General features: G+C 42.4%; 1 protein-coding gene across 1 annotated transcript; it reads right to left on the reverse strand.

Moving 5' to 3' along the window:
- Nucleotides 1-871: 871 nt before the first annotated feature.
- Nucleotides 872-12,911, reverse strand: LOC129775681 (AP-3 complex subunit beta-2). The gene is made up of 5 exons (XM_055780686.1): nt 12,843-12,911; nt 12,635-12,782; nt 11,921-12,578; nt 11,262-11,856; nt 872-2,861 (listed from the first exon to the last, which is right to left on the reverse strand). The coding sequence occupies exons 2-5, from the start codon at nt 12,760-12,762 to the stop codon at nt 931-933; spliced, it is 3,312 nt and encodes a 1,103-aa protein (XP_055636661.1). The 5' UTR covers nt 12,763-12,782; nt 12,843-12,911; the 3' UTR covers nt 872-930.
- Nucleotides 12,912-18,685: the final 5,774 nt, after the last annotated feature.

The following is an 18,685-nucleotide window of genomic DNA, read 5'->3' on the forward strand; positions in this document are numbered from 1 at the left end:
AAACGTTTGGAAACTGGATGACGATGCGAGCGTTGAAATTGCTACTGTAGCAATTGTACTGATATCGGGCTGTAAATTAAAAATGTTTGAAATCAACATTATTAAACTGCAATATTTTGCCGAAGATTTTGATTTTTATGAATCAATTTCATAGTTCCTTCATCTACAACTTGTAAACAAACCAATCTGTCAAAGATAGATTCGGACGAATTGTGTAGCGGTGTATCGAATATCATCGAGTGTCGAATCAACGAATGACAAAAATCCTTTGACTCGTGCCACTCGCGTTGGAAGGTAATCCACAACGAACGGATTACCTTCCAACGCGAATATTCGACGCTCGACATTGGAGGCTCGTAGCTCGTCCATCGACTACACGATGCGTCGAACCATCGAGCGTCCAATATTCGGGGGTGTTCGTAGCATCGTGTGGCGCCGGCTTAACATAGCCTAAATAAAACTGCATTTTTTCAAAAATCAATCCGATCGCAATGTTTTTCCATCAAGTGTACACATTTTGTGCAGATCAGATTTTCGTAATGTACGCCTATGCTGATTATACATGCAATTTAACGAAAAATCTCGTACTGAAAATTCTTCCCTCTGGCGCTTGCGTACATTGCGAGATTACGACAGTAAAGTTCTTTGACCTTCAAAAAAATGTCGAACAACATTTCAATCAGAAAGCTGGATTTTGAGTTACGATCAGTAACTTTGGATATGTACTCATAAAAAATCAGTAGCAATTAAAATTGGTCATATGACAATAAAAATTGTAATTTTGGGTAGGTGCTGGCTTAAGTACAAGGTTTGAAAAATCGGATAGGGCTGCTTCTTTTCAGCTAAATTTGTAAATCGGTTACAACAAGTATTTATAATATATAATAGATTTATTTTATTCGAGTTTTAAATTTTTTTTCATATAATAATTCAGTTTTTTATCGCAGCTTTTATTTCATTCAATAACATAGAACCGACAACTATCTTCTCGCAGTTGATCGTCAATGTACTTTCTGCATGCTCATCTACCAGTAAAGTGATCAGTACAAGATTTTTGTAACATAATGTTTGACCTGCAAATAAAAGACAGTCCTTTCCGCTGCTGGGAATGTTAGCGACATTGGCCACCTCGTAAATGCGCTGACACATAGCACGCTTATCGATTGATAGTTCCGTATTCATCTTGAACTTACTCAAATGTTCGGTCATACCTCTCAGTTTCGCTCTTTCTTTCATGAAAAAATCTTCCGATACACTTACGGATCGTATGAGTTCTCCCAAAGGTGCTTTCAGGGTAACATTATTTATACCGCCACTTGATTTTATCTCAAACGTAGCCGGTTGAGTGGAATCATTGAAATCAATTCCCAAAACTCCAGTCCAGGATTGTTTCGGATGGATAATGTCCATCTGGGGAAAATCACTTAAAGACATTTCTGCCTGAAGATTCTTTTTACCGAGCTGAATATCCGCCAGTTGAGTATTTCCGTGATTTGTGAAGTTCAATTCAATTGAAATCATTCTCTCACTGTGCAAGTTAGGAGCACGTGTAAAGCGATACGTAATTCCCAGACCAAAGCCATTAACCTTATTAAGCAATTCGCTACACTGAGTAGACACGAAACTTGGACCGACTAAATCAACTTCATAAGAAGAAATAGGATTGATCGATTTGACTCCTGATATTGGTGACAGTAAACCACCCAATGATGGAGTCATGACAGGTCCTGCAGGCAGAATGTCATCTAAATCTAGGAGTAGATCGAGATTGCTGATCTGAGATTTTTTGCTGGAATCATTTGATATTTTCAATGCAGTTCTATTCGATTTGGCATATTTGGATTCAATTTTTGCAGAACCTGAATCGGAAGAATCATCGCTTTTTTTGCTACCATCAGCACTAGAAGTACTATCGTAGCTGCCAGTATCACTGCTACTGTCGTTAGACTCATCCTCCGTTCCAGAAGATAACATTTCGAAGTCCTCTTTAGATTTTGTTGCTCCGTCAACTTCGTTGTAAGAAGTTTTTGAAATATCATTTTCATCAGACTCAGATCCACGATTCGAAGCCGAAGCGGATCCCGATGATTCACTGGAGCTGTCGCTTGATTCGGAACTACTGTCGTCATCCGATGAACTCTTTTCAGAATCAGAATAGAATGACCTGGCTTTATGATTTCTCTTTTCCTTCGTTCTTTCAGTGTTGACTGTTTCGTCTACCTTTCGCACGTCAAATGAATGTATGGACTGCACATACTCCGGAGGAGGTTCCACATTACGAACCGAGCTATCGGGCACTATCTCTGGAAACGATGGCAAGTCTTGATACCCAGCTACTCTCATGTTCAGATAGTGCGAAAGAGAACCTAACTGGAAGGAATTTCTGTCATAATATTTGCTCTCAAGTGTTGGAGCAGGTTTTTCTGCTAGAAAAATGTTCCTCGCATTACGAGCCAGCGTTGTTTGTTTTCCTTCCGGAAAAATAAACTGTTTCAGATATCTAGCACGATCCCGGATGTCGTAATTTTGATCATATCGTGCTAAATTGATTACATATTGACAAAGCAATTCAGTCTGCTGAGAATTTTTCAAATAAAGTTTCACGGCAAGATTCAAAATCTGCAGTTTTACGACGTCCTCTTCATCGATGAATGATTTCGCCAATTTCCGCAAGACATCCGGAGCAATTTTGGGAACTTTGTCGTTATACTCGCCAATAAGCCACAGTATTGAAGCACGCGCAGCAGGAACTTGTATGAAGTCAAGTAATTTAGCCATTAATGTGATGATGTCAAAATGTTCTTCTTTTTGTGTCTGAAGCAGATTTTTTATGACGACAACGCTTTCGGCAACAACATATTCTGTAAAAAAAACATGAAGTGGGTTGACGTAGGACTATCATTGATTTAATGATCATTTATTTGAAGTTGAATCTAAATCCATTCTGTATGAATGAACAAATGAACATTTGGTGGACTTCAAAAACGAGAGCGTTACGTTGCAGTATTATATGAATAGAAAACACTAAAATAAACTCATTCGCTTGAATGTAATTTTCAATTCCAAGGGGAACTGGCAGATCATTTTGCAGCAACGATGACATCTTTCCGGGTTCGTCTCGATTGCTCGATACCACCAAACGAAAAGAGTTACGCGCGCGCGTATGTGTGTGTATGGCAGCTGCTACGATGCCTCAAGCGGAACCAATTTTTTTATGCTGGTACTCTCTTGGTCGCCTTCTTCACAAAACAAAATGTATTTGGTCACAGTATTATATGAATAGAAAACATAAAAAAACTCTTTCGCATGAATGAAATTTTCAATTCCAAAGGGAACTGGTAAATTTTTTTTCAGCAACGATAACATCTTTCCGGATTCTTCTCGATGCTCGATGCCCGCCAGTGGTTAATGCTAACTCGATAACAGCCTGTTAATTGTACTTGATTGAAAAATCACAAAACCAAATGTATTTGGTCGCAGTGTTATATGAACAGAAAACATTAAAATAAACTCTTTCGCTTGAATGTAATTTTCAATTCCAAGGGAGACTGACTGATTATTTTGCAGCAACGATGACATCTTTCCGGATTATTCTCGATTGCTCGATAACCGATAACCAAACGAAAAGAGTTGCGCGCGTGTATGTGTGTGTATGGCGGCTGCTTCGATGCATCAAGCGAAACAAATTTTCGATGCTGATACTCTCTTGGTCTCCTTTTCAGTGACACTACTCTTCTCCCGATGGATTCCCTTCTGGTCTAAGGTGCATAAACAGGCTCGTGGTGATGCCGTTCATTAGCACTTTCATGATGAACGAAGTTAGCTTTTCTTCGGCAGATATCAGACGACGCTGGTATATTGCTTTTTCAAAATGCTTTGATAAACCCGAAAGAAGGCTAATAGGTCTGTAACTAGAAGGGGACGTGGGATCCTTCCCAGATTTTCGGATGGGAATGACTTTGGTTGATTTCCAACACGAGGGGAAGTAGCCAAGTCGGAGACATTGGTTGAAGAAAACTGGGACTCAAATGTTTGAGCTCCAGATTCAAGATGTTGTCGAAACCTGGGGCCTTCATATTTTTGGATGATTTGATATAGATCAGCAATTCGTCAGCCGAAATCTCCGATTCTCCGGGAAAAAACGTTCGAAATCGTCTGGAGGATGGCCGAATTTTCACCAATAGCCGCCTCATGCGGGCTGGTCACGTGTTGTCCCAGATTATGGGAGTTGTTGACCTATTTCAGCAGCCTTCTCTGCAGGGGTTAACAGCAGAATGTTTGAATCAATCGGGCGATGCAGTGGAATCAGTGGTGGAATGGGTCTAGGCTTGTTTTTAAAGACTTTTGTGATCTTCCAGAACGGCTTAGAACAATCTGGGAGAGAGCGAATTAAATTATTGAAATTTTCATTACGAAGATCCACCTGGCTTGGATAACTTTTGTAAAGCGGTTGCAAACGGTTTTTAAGTTGGGTTGGCCAGTACGCTTGTTGGTGGAAATCGCGTTTCGGGTCGTTAAAAATATTCGTTAAAATATTCCACTATCCATCGACGCCAGAACTGGTCCAGCATATGTTGAACCATGTTCCAGCTCTCTCCCACGGCTTTCTTGGCATCTACCGGATGTTTCACCATCATGTCGGACTCCGCTAGAGCAGCAGAAAATGATTCGGTGTCAGCGACTCTTTCGCATCAGTGAAAGTAATACGATTCGAAACGTTGCAACAGCTTTCCAACGAACCGGTACACATACGCTATGCTCCGCAACAACCGCTCATATTTCGAGAATCGTGACACGTCTACTAACGGCACTGATATGAAGTGACTGCAGACATATGCCGCACGCAGCTCTTCTTCGGCTCTACTCGCCGTCAAAAATGTGTTTGTCGGTCAATCATTCTCCTCCTGGTATAGGAAGGCGGGTCCACGCATTCATCTGCTGTCAGGTTTGCAGTTCGGACCTTTACCCCACTTCGTAGCTTCATCGGCAACGTTTATCTTTGATCTCAGTCATCGCCATTCATCGGTTTTTGACAGAGAGAGAATTTCGTTGACTCTGAATGCCACGTATTGTCGATATCGTCGAGTATTCTACTTGATCCACGAGATTACGGTGCTGGAGTCGCTTCAGAAGTACGTACTTTTGACCCGTACCGAATGGCCATCCTCGATCATTTTGCGCAAGCGAGCTCCGATCACCGCTGCTTGCAACTCCAACCGAGGAACTGACGTCAACTGTAGTGGAGCTACCTTCTTCTTGGAGGAAACCAGCGCGCATCGTATTTGTCCTTGATCTCGAACACGGAAATACGCTGCCGCAGAGTAAGCTTGTTCACTGTCGTCCACAAATATGTGAAGCTCCAAATCGTCGTAACAGGCAGGATCATACCCCGGGAAGTAGCACCGGGGAATCCGAACATTATCCAGTTCTTTCGGAAATTGCAGCCACTGCTTCCACCATACGAACAGGTCCTCGGGTATGCGAGCGTCCCAGTCCAGCCTTACTCTCCAAACGTCCTGAGGAAGAATCTTACCCTGGATCACTAGTGAGCCTATCAACCCCAGGGGATCGTAGATTTTCATGACGAAGCTCAGCATCGTCCTTTTCGTTGGCACGAAGTTGCTGCCTGCTAGCAATTTCAGCTCATCTTGCGCATTAATCGTAAAGAAGAAGAAATCTTCACTTGTAACCCAGGATGAACCTAGAACACGTTCCAAACCAACCATGATTATCCATCGATAGGTCCTTCACTACAGCCGGGCTTACTTCTCCGACAGCTTTTAGAACCGAGAATCGGTTTGAAACCCAGTTGCGAATACGGAAGCCTGCTTTCCGGTGAACTTCCGCCACTTCTAGAGCCAGTTCAATCGCTTCTTCCTCTGTATTGACACTGTCCAAGTAATCATTGACGTAGTGTTTCTTCTTGATTGCCGCCGCTGCTCTTGTATACTCTATTTCATGTTCTGTTGCATTCAGGTTCTTGACGTACTGAGCCTGCGCTGGAGAAAAGGAAGACCCGAAGATTGCCACATCAGAGACCATCGTAACCATAGGTTCAGCCGGCGAGTTACGGAACAGAAACAAAAGCGCACTACGGTCCTCGAATCTAATTCCAAACTGCAGGAACATTTCCTAGACATCACCAGAAAACGCCACTTCACGTTCACGGAACTTGAACATAACAGAAAATTGAGGAGTCAGCAAATCAGGGCCTTTTAGCAACATCGAGTTTAATGAGATCTCATCAACTTTAGCAGCTGCGTCCCAAATCACTCTTATTTTCCCAGGTTTATTGGGATTTACGACTACTCCAAGAGGAAGGTACCATATACAGTTTGGATCGAAAGCAGCCATTTGATTCTATTACTGCGTGGATATAGCCTTTGGCCACCAACTCTGCGATTTGTTTCCGTACGCCTTCGTAAAGTGCTGGATCCTTCTCAAGACGCTTCTCGAGACATTTCGATGAGAGTTGTTTAACCCTGGCAGGTGCCGGAGATGCTTGAACTGCTCTTTCATGTTATCGAAATCCATCGATTGCTATGGTAACCCCAAGTTTTCGACTATGTATACCTGCGTGACGTCGTACCGCTTTCTGGATCCAAGTCCCGAAATTTCTAGTTTTGGTAATTGTGTGCTTACAACCTTTTCGTTGATCCCGCTGGTCCACTGAATACACAAGGACTGCGGCTTTCCTTCAGTTCCAAGTTTATTCCCTTCTCTATCAAGGTAACCAATGATCCATCATCCAAAAAAGCGTATTAACGGAACCATTTTTACCGCACAACGTTACCGGCAATATTTTGAATAAAGTTTTGGACACAGGCTGTCTGTGAATGGTGACGGTAGCGTTGGTGGTTGCCCCGGATTGTTCGGAGGCAGGCTCATAATGTAGAAGTTTATGATGTCGTTTCTGACATCCGTTGATGCAGCAAGTTTCACCTTCACATGGCCATCGAGTGTGTGACACGAGACATCTGCGACACAGCTTGTTCTCTTTCACCACCTTCCAGCGCTCGTCCAATGATAGTTTCTTGAGGGATGGACAAGTAACAACGATATGATCTCCAGCTTTATACGCTGAACAGCGTTTATCTCCATCGCCTTCTTTTCCTCTGCTGTTCGCCGGTAACTCCTTACGTGAACCCTTCGGTTGATTACTGGATACTCCATCACTTTTCCGGCCGTATGCAGCATGCGCGTTGAAGTACGCCTTTCCCTTCTGTTTCGGTTTCTCGTCTTTCGGACACCTTGCTGTCATACATAGATTAGTGACACCACTGGTAGCGGATGTCACTTTAGCCATGTACTCTCCAAAAGCGTTCAAGTAAACGTTCGGTATATGCTCTTGATAGAGTGCCCAGCTAAATTTAATGGCTGGTGGCAGCTTATCGACGAGCTCCTGCAGCAAGATGGGGTTTGATAGGTGGTTTTCCATTCCAACTGCCTTTAGATGCCCGCATAAATTTTAAGCGACTAATCCAAACTGAACTAATGTTTCAAGTCGCACGAACTTTGCTCACCATGTTGTGGACAATTTGCTCTGGCCTTCCATACAAGGTTCGTAGCGTGGAAATAATTTTTGGAACCGTCGAAGGGTGAAGAAGAAAACTACTGACCGATTCCTTTGTCGTGCCTTTGAGAGAACGTTGCAATCGCAGCAAATTTCCGAATAGCCGCAAGCTTCACTGGAGTGCTTGTAGCTACTTATAAAGAGTGGCCAGCCTATTGGATCCCCGGAGAAAACGGGGAGTTCTTTCGGAATAACCTGCCTGGCAGCCAATTGTATCTGCGTTGGACCGTACAGTACTGGTGGGAACTGAACCGGTGGAATGAACCCCGGAGGGTGATACTGATTGCTTTGCGGTTGACCCTGCGGACCTACTTGATACGGACCTAATGGATTGAACTGAGGCTGACCTTGCTGCCCTACGAAATTGAGTGGTAGCTGATTCTGTGACCCTACATGAAAGTTGCCTAACGGGTTGTTTTACAACTGATTCTGTGTTTCTAATTCCGGGGGTACAGGGAACAAATGAGGGGTGTTCACTCTGTTGATCGAACCACCGACGTTGTGACAGGGTGTTGGAAACGAAACGTGTTTATTTATTTCATCAAACCCTACCTGAGGAGCACGGTTCGTACTCACGTGTGGATTCGACTGATTCGACGCCACTGGTGTAACTTGTTGCGGCTCTGTCGCTTGATGTGAACAGGTCTGTTCCCGTTGACGTTGAAGTGCTTCCTGGCATTTCTAGCTCACTTCTAGCTCCAATGACCAAAATCGCTGACGGCCTTCATCTCTTTCTGCTTGCTCATGTTGTCTCGCCGCCTTCAGGTCCTGGTACAATTGACGACTCATTTCAAGCTGATGTTGCAAATTATTTTCCACCGTAAGTAATTGGTTCTTCTCATTCGCATGTTGCTGTTCTTTCTGCTTCAGTTTGTTGACAAGGTCCACGTTGACGCTGCAGTTTTTCTCTTCCTGATGCTTCAGCGTTAGATCACGTTGCTTCCGCAAGACGTCTTCCAACTACAGCAGCCGCCGTCGTTCCACGTCATGTTCCTCTTCCACACGCTTGAGGCGATCTTCCAGCTCACGCTCATGCTGTTCGTGACCCTTCAGTTCAATTTCATGCTGACGTTGTAACTCAAGACACTGTTGCTTCCTCCGCTCATTGGTTTCCTGTCTCCAAGTATCGTATGGAGGATGATTCGTAGGCTTAGGAAGGATCTTCGGTATCGTCCCAGTCTTGGACTCACTTTTCAACGGAGCGGAACTAGAATCCTCCAGCTCGCCGTAAGCTAGAAACACTGGACCGTCCAGTAACAGAACTCGCAGGTGGAGAAGGCAACTTAGTGGAACATGGCACTCAGGAAAAATCATTCACGCGAACTCCATTCGTGTGCCTTTGCGCACGAGAAATGGAACCTACGCTTACAGCGTCCGCATTGGACCATATCACACACCGCACAATCATGGTCACCTCCGTGCTCCAGATCGATCGCCGACGGCACGAAGCTGCCATCCGCTGTCGTGGCCGAATCATCCATCGTCGCACGAGCGCCGTCGCCAGATTGATTGCGATTTCCAGCAGCCTCTTGAGTAGCCCTGGTTTTAGAGCGGGTCTGACGGACAAATGAACGGTTCATTCTGACGGTAACTCTTTGAGAATGTTGTTTGAACTTTTCTTTCTGAGTTCCTTGAAGCTACTCGTTTCTTTTTAGGTGAGATTAGCTCAAACCTGGAAGGTTTATTTCTAATATTGAATACAAAATTCAGGTTATATCAATAAATTACTCACAATTAGTCTCATTCATAGATCATACATTCTCTATCGATTTACAAATTAAATATAAATTTTAGCTGATTTTGTCTGAAATCAGCTGTAAGTTTAGTAAGTCTAATAATCAGGAAATATAATTTAATTCACCTCATAGATTCGATATCACGCTTTCCATCAAATGATAAAAAATCTATTTTAGATTTGTTGCTCTTATCGCTATCTATTGACAATTCTCCTCATACGTTATCTACGCCTACCTATTCTGCCGTATTTACTTTATGGCTGTACAAGGGGTCATTGAGAGGAATGTTTCACCGCAACACCAATGAACTCCATGCTCTTGCTCTTGAGCGAGCAAGCGTTCCAATCAGCTATTCGGAGGTGTTCACGGTTCATATTTGTCGATGAGAGCAACGGGTGCTTGCAGCTGTTCAGATTGTGTTTTGCATTTTCGTATGATATTTATTACCTCCGCCAACAGAGTTACGAGTTCTTGAGAGATGAATACGCCAGTCCCTTCGGACACAACTGGAGTGGAACGATCTTAATTCCAGGAAAGTCCTGGGGCGGCAAGGTTGATGCGACGGTTGCTGCATATGTTTGTCTCTGGCGAACCGGGGAATTGGAGACCCTATCAGTTAGTGTTGCTGCAGCAGCGGCTGCCATTCGATTGTTGAGTGAGAGTTGCTGAAGCACTGGAATCGGGCGACGCTGAAAGATGGCAGGGAAATTTTGCTGATTGTTTTCCGACACTCTTCTGCGACCTGGCTGATTACCGATTGAAGCCCGCTTTCTGATTTCTAAATATTCAGCACGCTTAAGGCATGCCCTACGCGTGGCCAGGTGACCAGCTCCACAGTTGGCACATACTGGATGAGCATCCTCCATTAAACCGCACGCATCAGCGGCGTGCGTAGCTCCACATTTGATACACCGGTTTGCCATGTGGCAGTTTCTGGTGCCATGTCCGAACAACAAACAGTTGTTACAATGCGTGACGTCTCGATGTACCGGCCGGTAGCACTCCCACTTTACGACGAAATGGAAAAGAGCGTGGATGTTTTCCAGATCCTTGAGACACGTGGAATTTTTCACCAAGTTTACTAGATACAGTTGGTCTCGATATTTACGGTTCTGGTCATGCCGCTTGATTTTATATATCTCTGGTTTCAGCCCTTTTTCCTTTTTTTTTTATACCGCGCAAACCCACCTTAAGAGGCTTGTTGGTCTCGAGGTCATGAGAGAAATACTCGAGCTTCAGGTTCTTCAACGGCGTTTCCACTGCAGTGTGGTTCATTGCCGGAACCATTATTTTGAACCTTCTGTGCACAGAGGGATTGTACATTTAAGCCCACGTTTCACGAAATAATAGATGCTTTCCCGAAGGTTCTCCGGGAAACCTTTCACGTAGAAAGGAGGCACTCTCTCCTTCTTTGCAACTGATGGCTCAGTGCCATTTTCCAGCACCCATGGGCGTCACTTGCCAACGCGCAAAAGAGAAAACTTGAACAAACACGATCAAAAAACAAACACGAGCGAGAGAAAAAGTCCTACTGTGATGTTGTCACTTCGGCTATCGAACGATGAATCCTGAGTGGATTTCGGTTCGGTTCTTGGTTTTAAAGGGACCAAAGTTCATTCGTCCCTAACCTGAGTGGATTTCCGAGCGGCGCTCGCTTATATACCGATTGGTGATTCCAATAGCCTGTTTTGAAAACAATTTTAAGGATTTTTAGAATCAAAAAGTAACAAGTATATAACGCGTAGACATTTCATCTTTCGAATGAAGTTTTTATCATACCATTTCGTTCAGTTGTTTAGGAGCTATAAACGCTCAAAATCTTGTTTTTCGGCGTAACGCTTTCGTTTTCGAAACGTTGAATTCACACCCCAGTATAGAAATGAAAGACGTAATCCTACGTCAAAATATAAATATATCATGAAGTGTACATCACTTTTTTAATTTTAACATACCATCTTTGTTGGACAATAAATGGACCAAACCACTCAGACATGTATCTGCAACTTCTTTTATCGAAGCAGCGCATCTCCCGATGGCTTGAATGGTTGAAGCCACAAAATCTTTATCGTTACTACTGATGTATGTTTGGAACTCTCGTAGAATAATCGAAATACTTGTTTCAGTAGCCAAATTCGTCAAGATGTCTAACTTAAGAAGTTTTATATGAGTTTGATCACTAGATCTCACGAAAAACGATTTCAAATACTGTTCGAAAATGACTTTCCTTCTCACGGACATTGACGCAATACATGTCAGCACAACACTTTGCACTTCTTTGTGGCTCCTTAATAACCGGATAAGCGCTTTAGCAACGATACCCACTTCGTTTTTCGGGGCAATATGATGGTATAATTGCGCTACAGACATAACAACCGATGCATTACGACTTTGTAGCAATGGTTTTGCCTGGCGCAACAAGAGACGATGATCGATATCCAGAGAATACGTTTTTCTGGGAGATTTAGGGGATGATTTCGCTTGGTCTGATTCCGAAGAATACTCATCGTAGAAAGATTTATTCTCCAATTCGTCTTCACCATTGAAGTCCTAAAACAAATCACCTAGTGTGAGACACGATATCATAATAAAAATTTATTCAAAAACATCTCACATCAACATTGGGATCCGAAAACTGTGTCCGTGCGTATCTGGTTAGCATGTTGATAATGAGTACTTGACCCCACTCATCAACGTCCACCAATAAGTTGCATAGCTTCCGATAGTTTTTGTGGATTAAATCCGTTCGCTCCGGACAAACTTCTTCAAATGCCATTACAGCGGATCCTACTACCAATGTCGTTCTATCGGCAAGTAATTTCTCAATCACTGTAATTAACTCATCCTTTTGTTCAGGATCTAAACTGTACAGCTTTGGAATTGCATGTGCAGCTGTTTTCCGCACGTATGGACTCATATCAGACGCTGAATCACGAATAGCAAGCATTACAATCGGAACGATCATTGATACTCGAATGCTGGATAGGACCCTCAATGCACTTGCTCGGATTAACTGATTTGGATCCTTCAAGGCCCGCTGAAACGTTGATATTGACAGTAGAGCCAAGTCCTGTTGTTCTTCGGCGTAGCGGACCAGATAAACGTAAACAAGTTTTTTAACTTCAATGTTCTTCGAAACAACATTTTTCACGACAGCCGGAAACAGTTCAGAGGCGTCGCGGCCCTTAGCAATCATGCCAATGATTCGCTTCATTGCTTCAAGTTTGAGATTGTCTTTATTGCTGTCCAGCATCTGTTTCAGATCATCATGCCTGTTGAATAAAGATTATTGAATCATATCACATCTGCACTTTATTCATGTGTATACTTTTTATAATCTGCATGAAAAAATCCACTCTCGTTTGCATATTCCACTACATCATTACGGTCATTTCCGTACGAATTGGTTCCGGCCAGGGCACTTACACCGATCGCGGCAGATCCCGACGAGAGCATTTTGAAAATATGATAAATGACTATAGTATTTAAAACATTTATATTAGCAAAAAACACGAATAATGTAAATTTTCTCAGACCCTAATATAACACATCACCGCACAATGTTGCATATTAGCAGAGTTGCCAGATATTCTTATGAATATTAATTTCAAATCGGCCACCCTGACAGGAGCAGGGGTATGACTAAAGTGCGATTCACATACAACATCTACGTCACGTTCAAGATGGTGGAGTTAACAGGTGGCTCGTAATTTACACTATTTAGAAAAGACGTATGAGGGATGGCAAGATGAAAAGTTTGGATTTGTTTGTGTTATTACTTAGGTTGGTATGGTTACATTTGATTTCGTCGAAGGTATTCGAAGCAGTATAATAAATAAACAGTTGTCGTTAAAAATAGTAACCTTGTAACCTTTATGAATATGCTTCCGCCAGCTGGCTCGGCTAATGTGATTCAGGGAATGCTTTGATCCTGGTACCGCCTCTGGCGCATAATTTGCAGCTTTGTTTTTTTTCCCCAAAATATATTTTTTATTAAGGCACATGTGGCGTTAGCCTGACGGGGCCGGGAGTCCAATATTTTGACAATTTTTGTCTTACAACTATGTTAGTAATATGTAACCGATTACTCGCGGTTGGCTCGAGGTTAGTATTACAAGTGTTCTCATAATTGGTATGTTGCAGTCTTCGATGCTCTGTACGTGTGCCCGACACGGGCTACTTCCTATTGGGATGCAGCTGACCATTAATCAACAACGCTCCCTAGTCTGTACCCCATATCTAGCGTGGTGCGTCTTTCTCGACTCGAGGAATCCAGGATAGAATGGTCACTAGCCGGCGCAATCATCAGCTCGTGTAGAGTTGTCATGAGCAGTACAACCTTTGGCTCTTGTTGAATGATCAGTGGACTGCACAACCTTCGGCCCGTGCATCTGTAAAGAGTGTGTGTATGTATTGCCGCGACTAAGTAAAAGTTTATCGATCGGATAGGAGGGATATGAAACGGGGACACAACGAAGGAAACATCATTAAACGTTGACATCGGCGTTTCTGAGGAACAGGTATAGATGAAGCAGAAGATCAGGATCCCGGCTACCTAAGATATCCCGGACGGGGATATCCGATTGTCTGCTTTTTGCTCTCAGTGCTCTAGAGAGCTGAGAGCGAGCAGCATGGAACCGGATACACGACCAGACAACATGCTCGATGTCGTGGTAGCCATCGCCACAATCACAAAGATTGTTTGCTGCGAGCCCAATGCGATAGAGATGCGCGCTTAGGATGTAGTGATTGGACATAAGCCGAGATATCACGCTTTGTTTTTTGTGCTGGTTCATAACGGCAATCAACCGTGCCGGCGACAGTAGTCAATGTTTAGTGTTATTTGGATACCATCTATGTAAATAAGTTCAAACTTACGGGATACGTCCGAACGGCAATTGTGACATTACGTTTTTACCTTCCACTTCACTTTCCTTGGTCACGTTCACGTTCCGTCCCGTTGCGTCAATTATTCTCCCAAGCAGTTCTTATGTAAACATTCACATACACCGGCAACGGGAACTTCGACTTGCCGTTGTTGGTGTATGTGAATGCTTCAATAGGAATTCCAAGGAAGAATAATTGACGCAACGTGACGTGACGGAACGTGAACGTGACGTGGATGTTGTATGTGAATCGCACTTAAAACGTCAAATCGCTTATATCAGGCCCCGGCCAAGAGGATATGATCCGCGAGTCAAGATGTGTCGCAAATTTAGCTGTCATTGCCGAACTATCAAACTTTTCGGTGAGCTCAAGGCAGATCTACGTAACAAGGTGCGTGTAGGGTTCATTATTATATAAATACTTTTATAGCTACACAATTTCTATCAATCTTAATAGATGCGCATATTCACACCTGCGAGTATTGATCCTTGGTTGCACGGACTGTTGGTGACTTGACAGATGCAGAGGGAGAACGGAATAAACAGAGCAGTCATTGATGGTGAGAATTGGGAAGTGATTGAGAATTAGTGGCGATAAACACTATAATTGGCGACGAGGATGGGATGGATATTCCAAGTAAGTTCCATTAGTATGAATAATCAACACTTTTGTTGTTGTAGACACCTCTCCGAAATGAGCGGAAATCCTAAGGAATAGAAAAGAGCCGCAAAGTAGGGGTCATCAATCACGAAAAAAAAATGTAGAACAGGAATAACAAAAGAAATTTGCGACCGATGTGACTGTGCTGAATTTTTATTACTTTCTTATTTTCTTTTTTATTATTTCTTACGCTCGTAGCGAGTATCCAGTCGATTGTGTGGTGGCAATAGTTTATGACTAGCGGGATGCCGGTCGTTGCCTGTGTGGTAGTTTGTTGTGGCCTTGGCGGATTGCCGGCCTTGCTTAAATGCAGTTTGTTGTGGCCTTGGCGGATTTCCGGTCTTGCTTAAATGCATTTTATTGTGGCCTTGCTTAAATGCAGTTTGGTGTGGCCTTGGCGGATTGCCGGCCTTGCTTAAATGCAGTTTGTTGTGGTCGTGGCGGGATGCCGGCCTTGCTTAAATGAAGTTTATTGTGGCCTTGCTTAAATGCAGTTTACTATGGCCGTGGCAAGTACACGGCCTTGCTTCAATGCAGTGCTTGTGACCAGTGTTTCAGGGCGTTGCAAAAGTTTTTATCCATCTGTGCGTTGGTGGTTTCGTACGAACGAAAGCATGATGGGTGCATGCAATGTGCTCATCGAGTAAGGAACGTAAGACGGAGTCTCGTCGGGCTTCATAATGGGCGCAAGTGATGCAGTTACAGAGTGGATCTTGTAAGAGAGGTACACGATAGCGAGCATGAAGGCTGTATGCAATGAGCTCACCGAGTGGTGGAGACTAAACGGAGCATCGCCAACCTGCGTATGATAGCGATAGCAATAGCGCATGATGGGCGAAGTTGCTCCGTGTGAGTATGTGAAGGCCACAATGGATATCGGCTATAGCAACGCGCACTTTATGAGGCATCTCTTCTGTGCGGATAGCACTAAGCTGGTGATGAATATGCTATTCAGCATAGTGCCAGGCACTTAGGAAGCGATTGGGTTTTGAGAGTAAGATTTTTTTTTGAAACAACCTGATATGATCTGATCTTTGTGATCTTTGCGGGTTACCAGTCGATGTTGTTATTCTAACGAAAGCTTGAGTTCTATTTTACGGGCTGTTCGGAGTATGCGTTTTTCGCGACAGTTTAGAATATCGGGAAGCAAAAGAGCCGGGCCTGTTAATGATAGAAGGGTGAGTGTTCCACTCAGGCACTTATGGGAAACACTAGCAATTTTGAGTCTTCGAAATGACGGATTGATTACACAATGAGTTTATAATATATCTTCTTGGCTGGTTACTGGTTCTATGGTGGAATTAGGATGATGAACTGATAAAAAGAAGAATTCAGTATGTTTTTGGTTTTCATACAATTTTTATTAACAAGATGTTGAATCCAATGGTGGTTACACATGGAGTGAACGATACGGAATGAAATGGGATGATGTGAAGAATAATGGTTTACATACTCAAACGTTTTTGAAAGGTTTTTCTTCTCTATGCCTTTCCATTTCATCTTACGGTGGTGATGTCGAACGGACGAAAAAAAATTAAAGAACATTGTTCAAGTTTTGGAAAGCAAAACAGGTTGAGGTGCGAATAACGTGAAGCAATGAACAATTGTGCACTATACATGTAGATTTATCTGCGATGCGATTTGGAAGCTGTCGTACGTTTCCAGATGCAATTTGGATTCTGTGGTGATGGTATTAGATACAAACTGATTGAAGTGTATTCATGTTTAGTGATCCCCGATAATCGTTCGATTAATCGATTAATCGAATACTTCCTATAGAAATCGAATATTAATCGAACGAATACTGCACAACCAATAATCGAAGCGAACGAATAATTTGCGTCGATTAATCGATCCAAACCCAGAGCAAAAAAACCGTACGGTCGCAGCAGTTTTATTCTGAAAATCAATCATTATCTTTGACGCTCTCCTATACTCCTAAAAGAAGCTCATGCCGTCGATGCGAAATAACCTTCGTTGACGAGTTTAGGGGTGCATGAAAGATAATAATAAATTTTCAGACGGAATGAACACTTTTTTGATTCCAGATGGCTTTCTAACAAATGAGATATATTAGTCTAACTAATTACTTCTCTCAGTATGACGATTAATCGATTAATCGATTATTTGGAGCAATTAATCGTATCGAATAACAAACTGCTGGAAAGTATTCGATTAGTGGATGAACGATTAATTTCAAAAATCGGGGATCACTATTCATGTTGTTATGCCTACTTAAATTAACGCTTATCATCTTTTTGGACCGGTTAGCGTATTTGCGGTTCATCGGTCCCGTTGATTTAATAGTTATGACGTTTTGTCGAACAAAAATGCCTTCATAACGGGAAAAAACCCTTACTAAATAAAACAGTTGGTTTTATAATGTACATAGCACAATGTGATCTCGATTGTAATGCTCGGGTAAAAAAAAACTGTAAATTAAAAAAAAAATATATATTTGATTGTTGTTCATCACGATTTAATTCGAGATCGGAACAACGGATTTGAACGGTTCTAATCAGGATTGATGCGTCTTGGTCTGCGTCAGGTTTATATGCAAAAAAATCCCTGCCATTCCTCCAGTGTAAATTGAAGACGGTTAGATCAGGAATCGAGATCGAATTGTGAAAGGGGAGGGGAGAGCTTGCAGACATCAGAAGACATAGACAATACCAAGTGGAATACAAGTTGGTGTTGAGGTTTTAGTCGAATGAAAAAGAGAAACAAAGTAAGTGCCAGAGTGCCAGAAAATTCACACAAATTTGAAGTAAGTCAGAGCAAATGTTACATTGAAATCATTATCTAGCGGAATGCAAATTAGAAGAAATGCATTTAAAAGACATTGTTCCAAGTTACTGTAAATTGGATTTTTTGTCCAGTATCATCAATAGAAAAAGAAGATCATCGTATTAATAAGGACATGAACTGTAACGAAAGATCCGTAAGGGATAGAAGTGCTAGATCGAAATTTTACATGTTCCCTATTAAAAAGCGTTCTATTTAATGCTGATGTATTGATTAGTATTCGTGGTCCACTGTTTAAAGAAAGGGTGGGATGTAGGGTTCATTATTATATAAATACTTTTATAGCTACACAATTTCTATCAATCTTAATAGATGCGCATATTCACACCTGCGAGTATTGATCCTTGGTTGCACGGACTGTTGGTGACTTGACAGATGCAGAAGGAGAACGGAATAAACAGAGCAGTCATTGATGGTGAGAATTGGGAAGTGATTGAGAATTAGTGGCGATAAACACTATAGTGCGCCCATTCACTAATCATATTTAACTCGAAACAATCGTAAAATTCGGGAGAATTTAAAGAAGGCAGTTTTGCAATCTTAAAATTTGAATGGAGATTCTTATGTTATTCGATTACTTAAAACACGATGCTCTCTTAACCATTTGGCTAAATATGTCACAACACACAACTTTTACAAAAACTCGCCATTATAATATAAAATCATCATCAGACACAATTCTAGTTCAATATTACTTAATACTGTATTGCATAGAATACAGATTCGAAATATTTCACATTTTTTCACATTTTGACCCACCTGGTAGTATGTTAAGCACCTTAATTTATTGCATTTGCATTTGCATTTGCGACCCGGACATGTTTGACGCTGTCAAATGCAGTGTATTAGTATATGCAAGACGGGTCTATGGTACTAGGTGAGGCCGTTTCGTCACTAAGTTGGTTAGGGGAGCGGTATATGAAAACAGAACGGAAGAAAGCAGAAGGGGAATTATTTGCTTGTAGCGTGAAAGAGACAGACTGATCACGAGCGAGCTTCGGCCCAAGCGTATTGTGTTTTGTTTACA

This window comes from Toxorhynchites rutilus, chromosome 3 (assembly GCF_029784135.1).
Source record: "Toxorhynchites rutilus septentrionalis strain SRP chromosome 3, ASM2978413v1, whole genome shotgun sequence".
Taxonomy (NCBI): domain Eukaryota; kingdom Metazoa; phylum Arthropoda; class Insecta; order Diptera; family Culicidae; genus Toxorhynchites; species Toxorhynchites rutilus.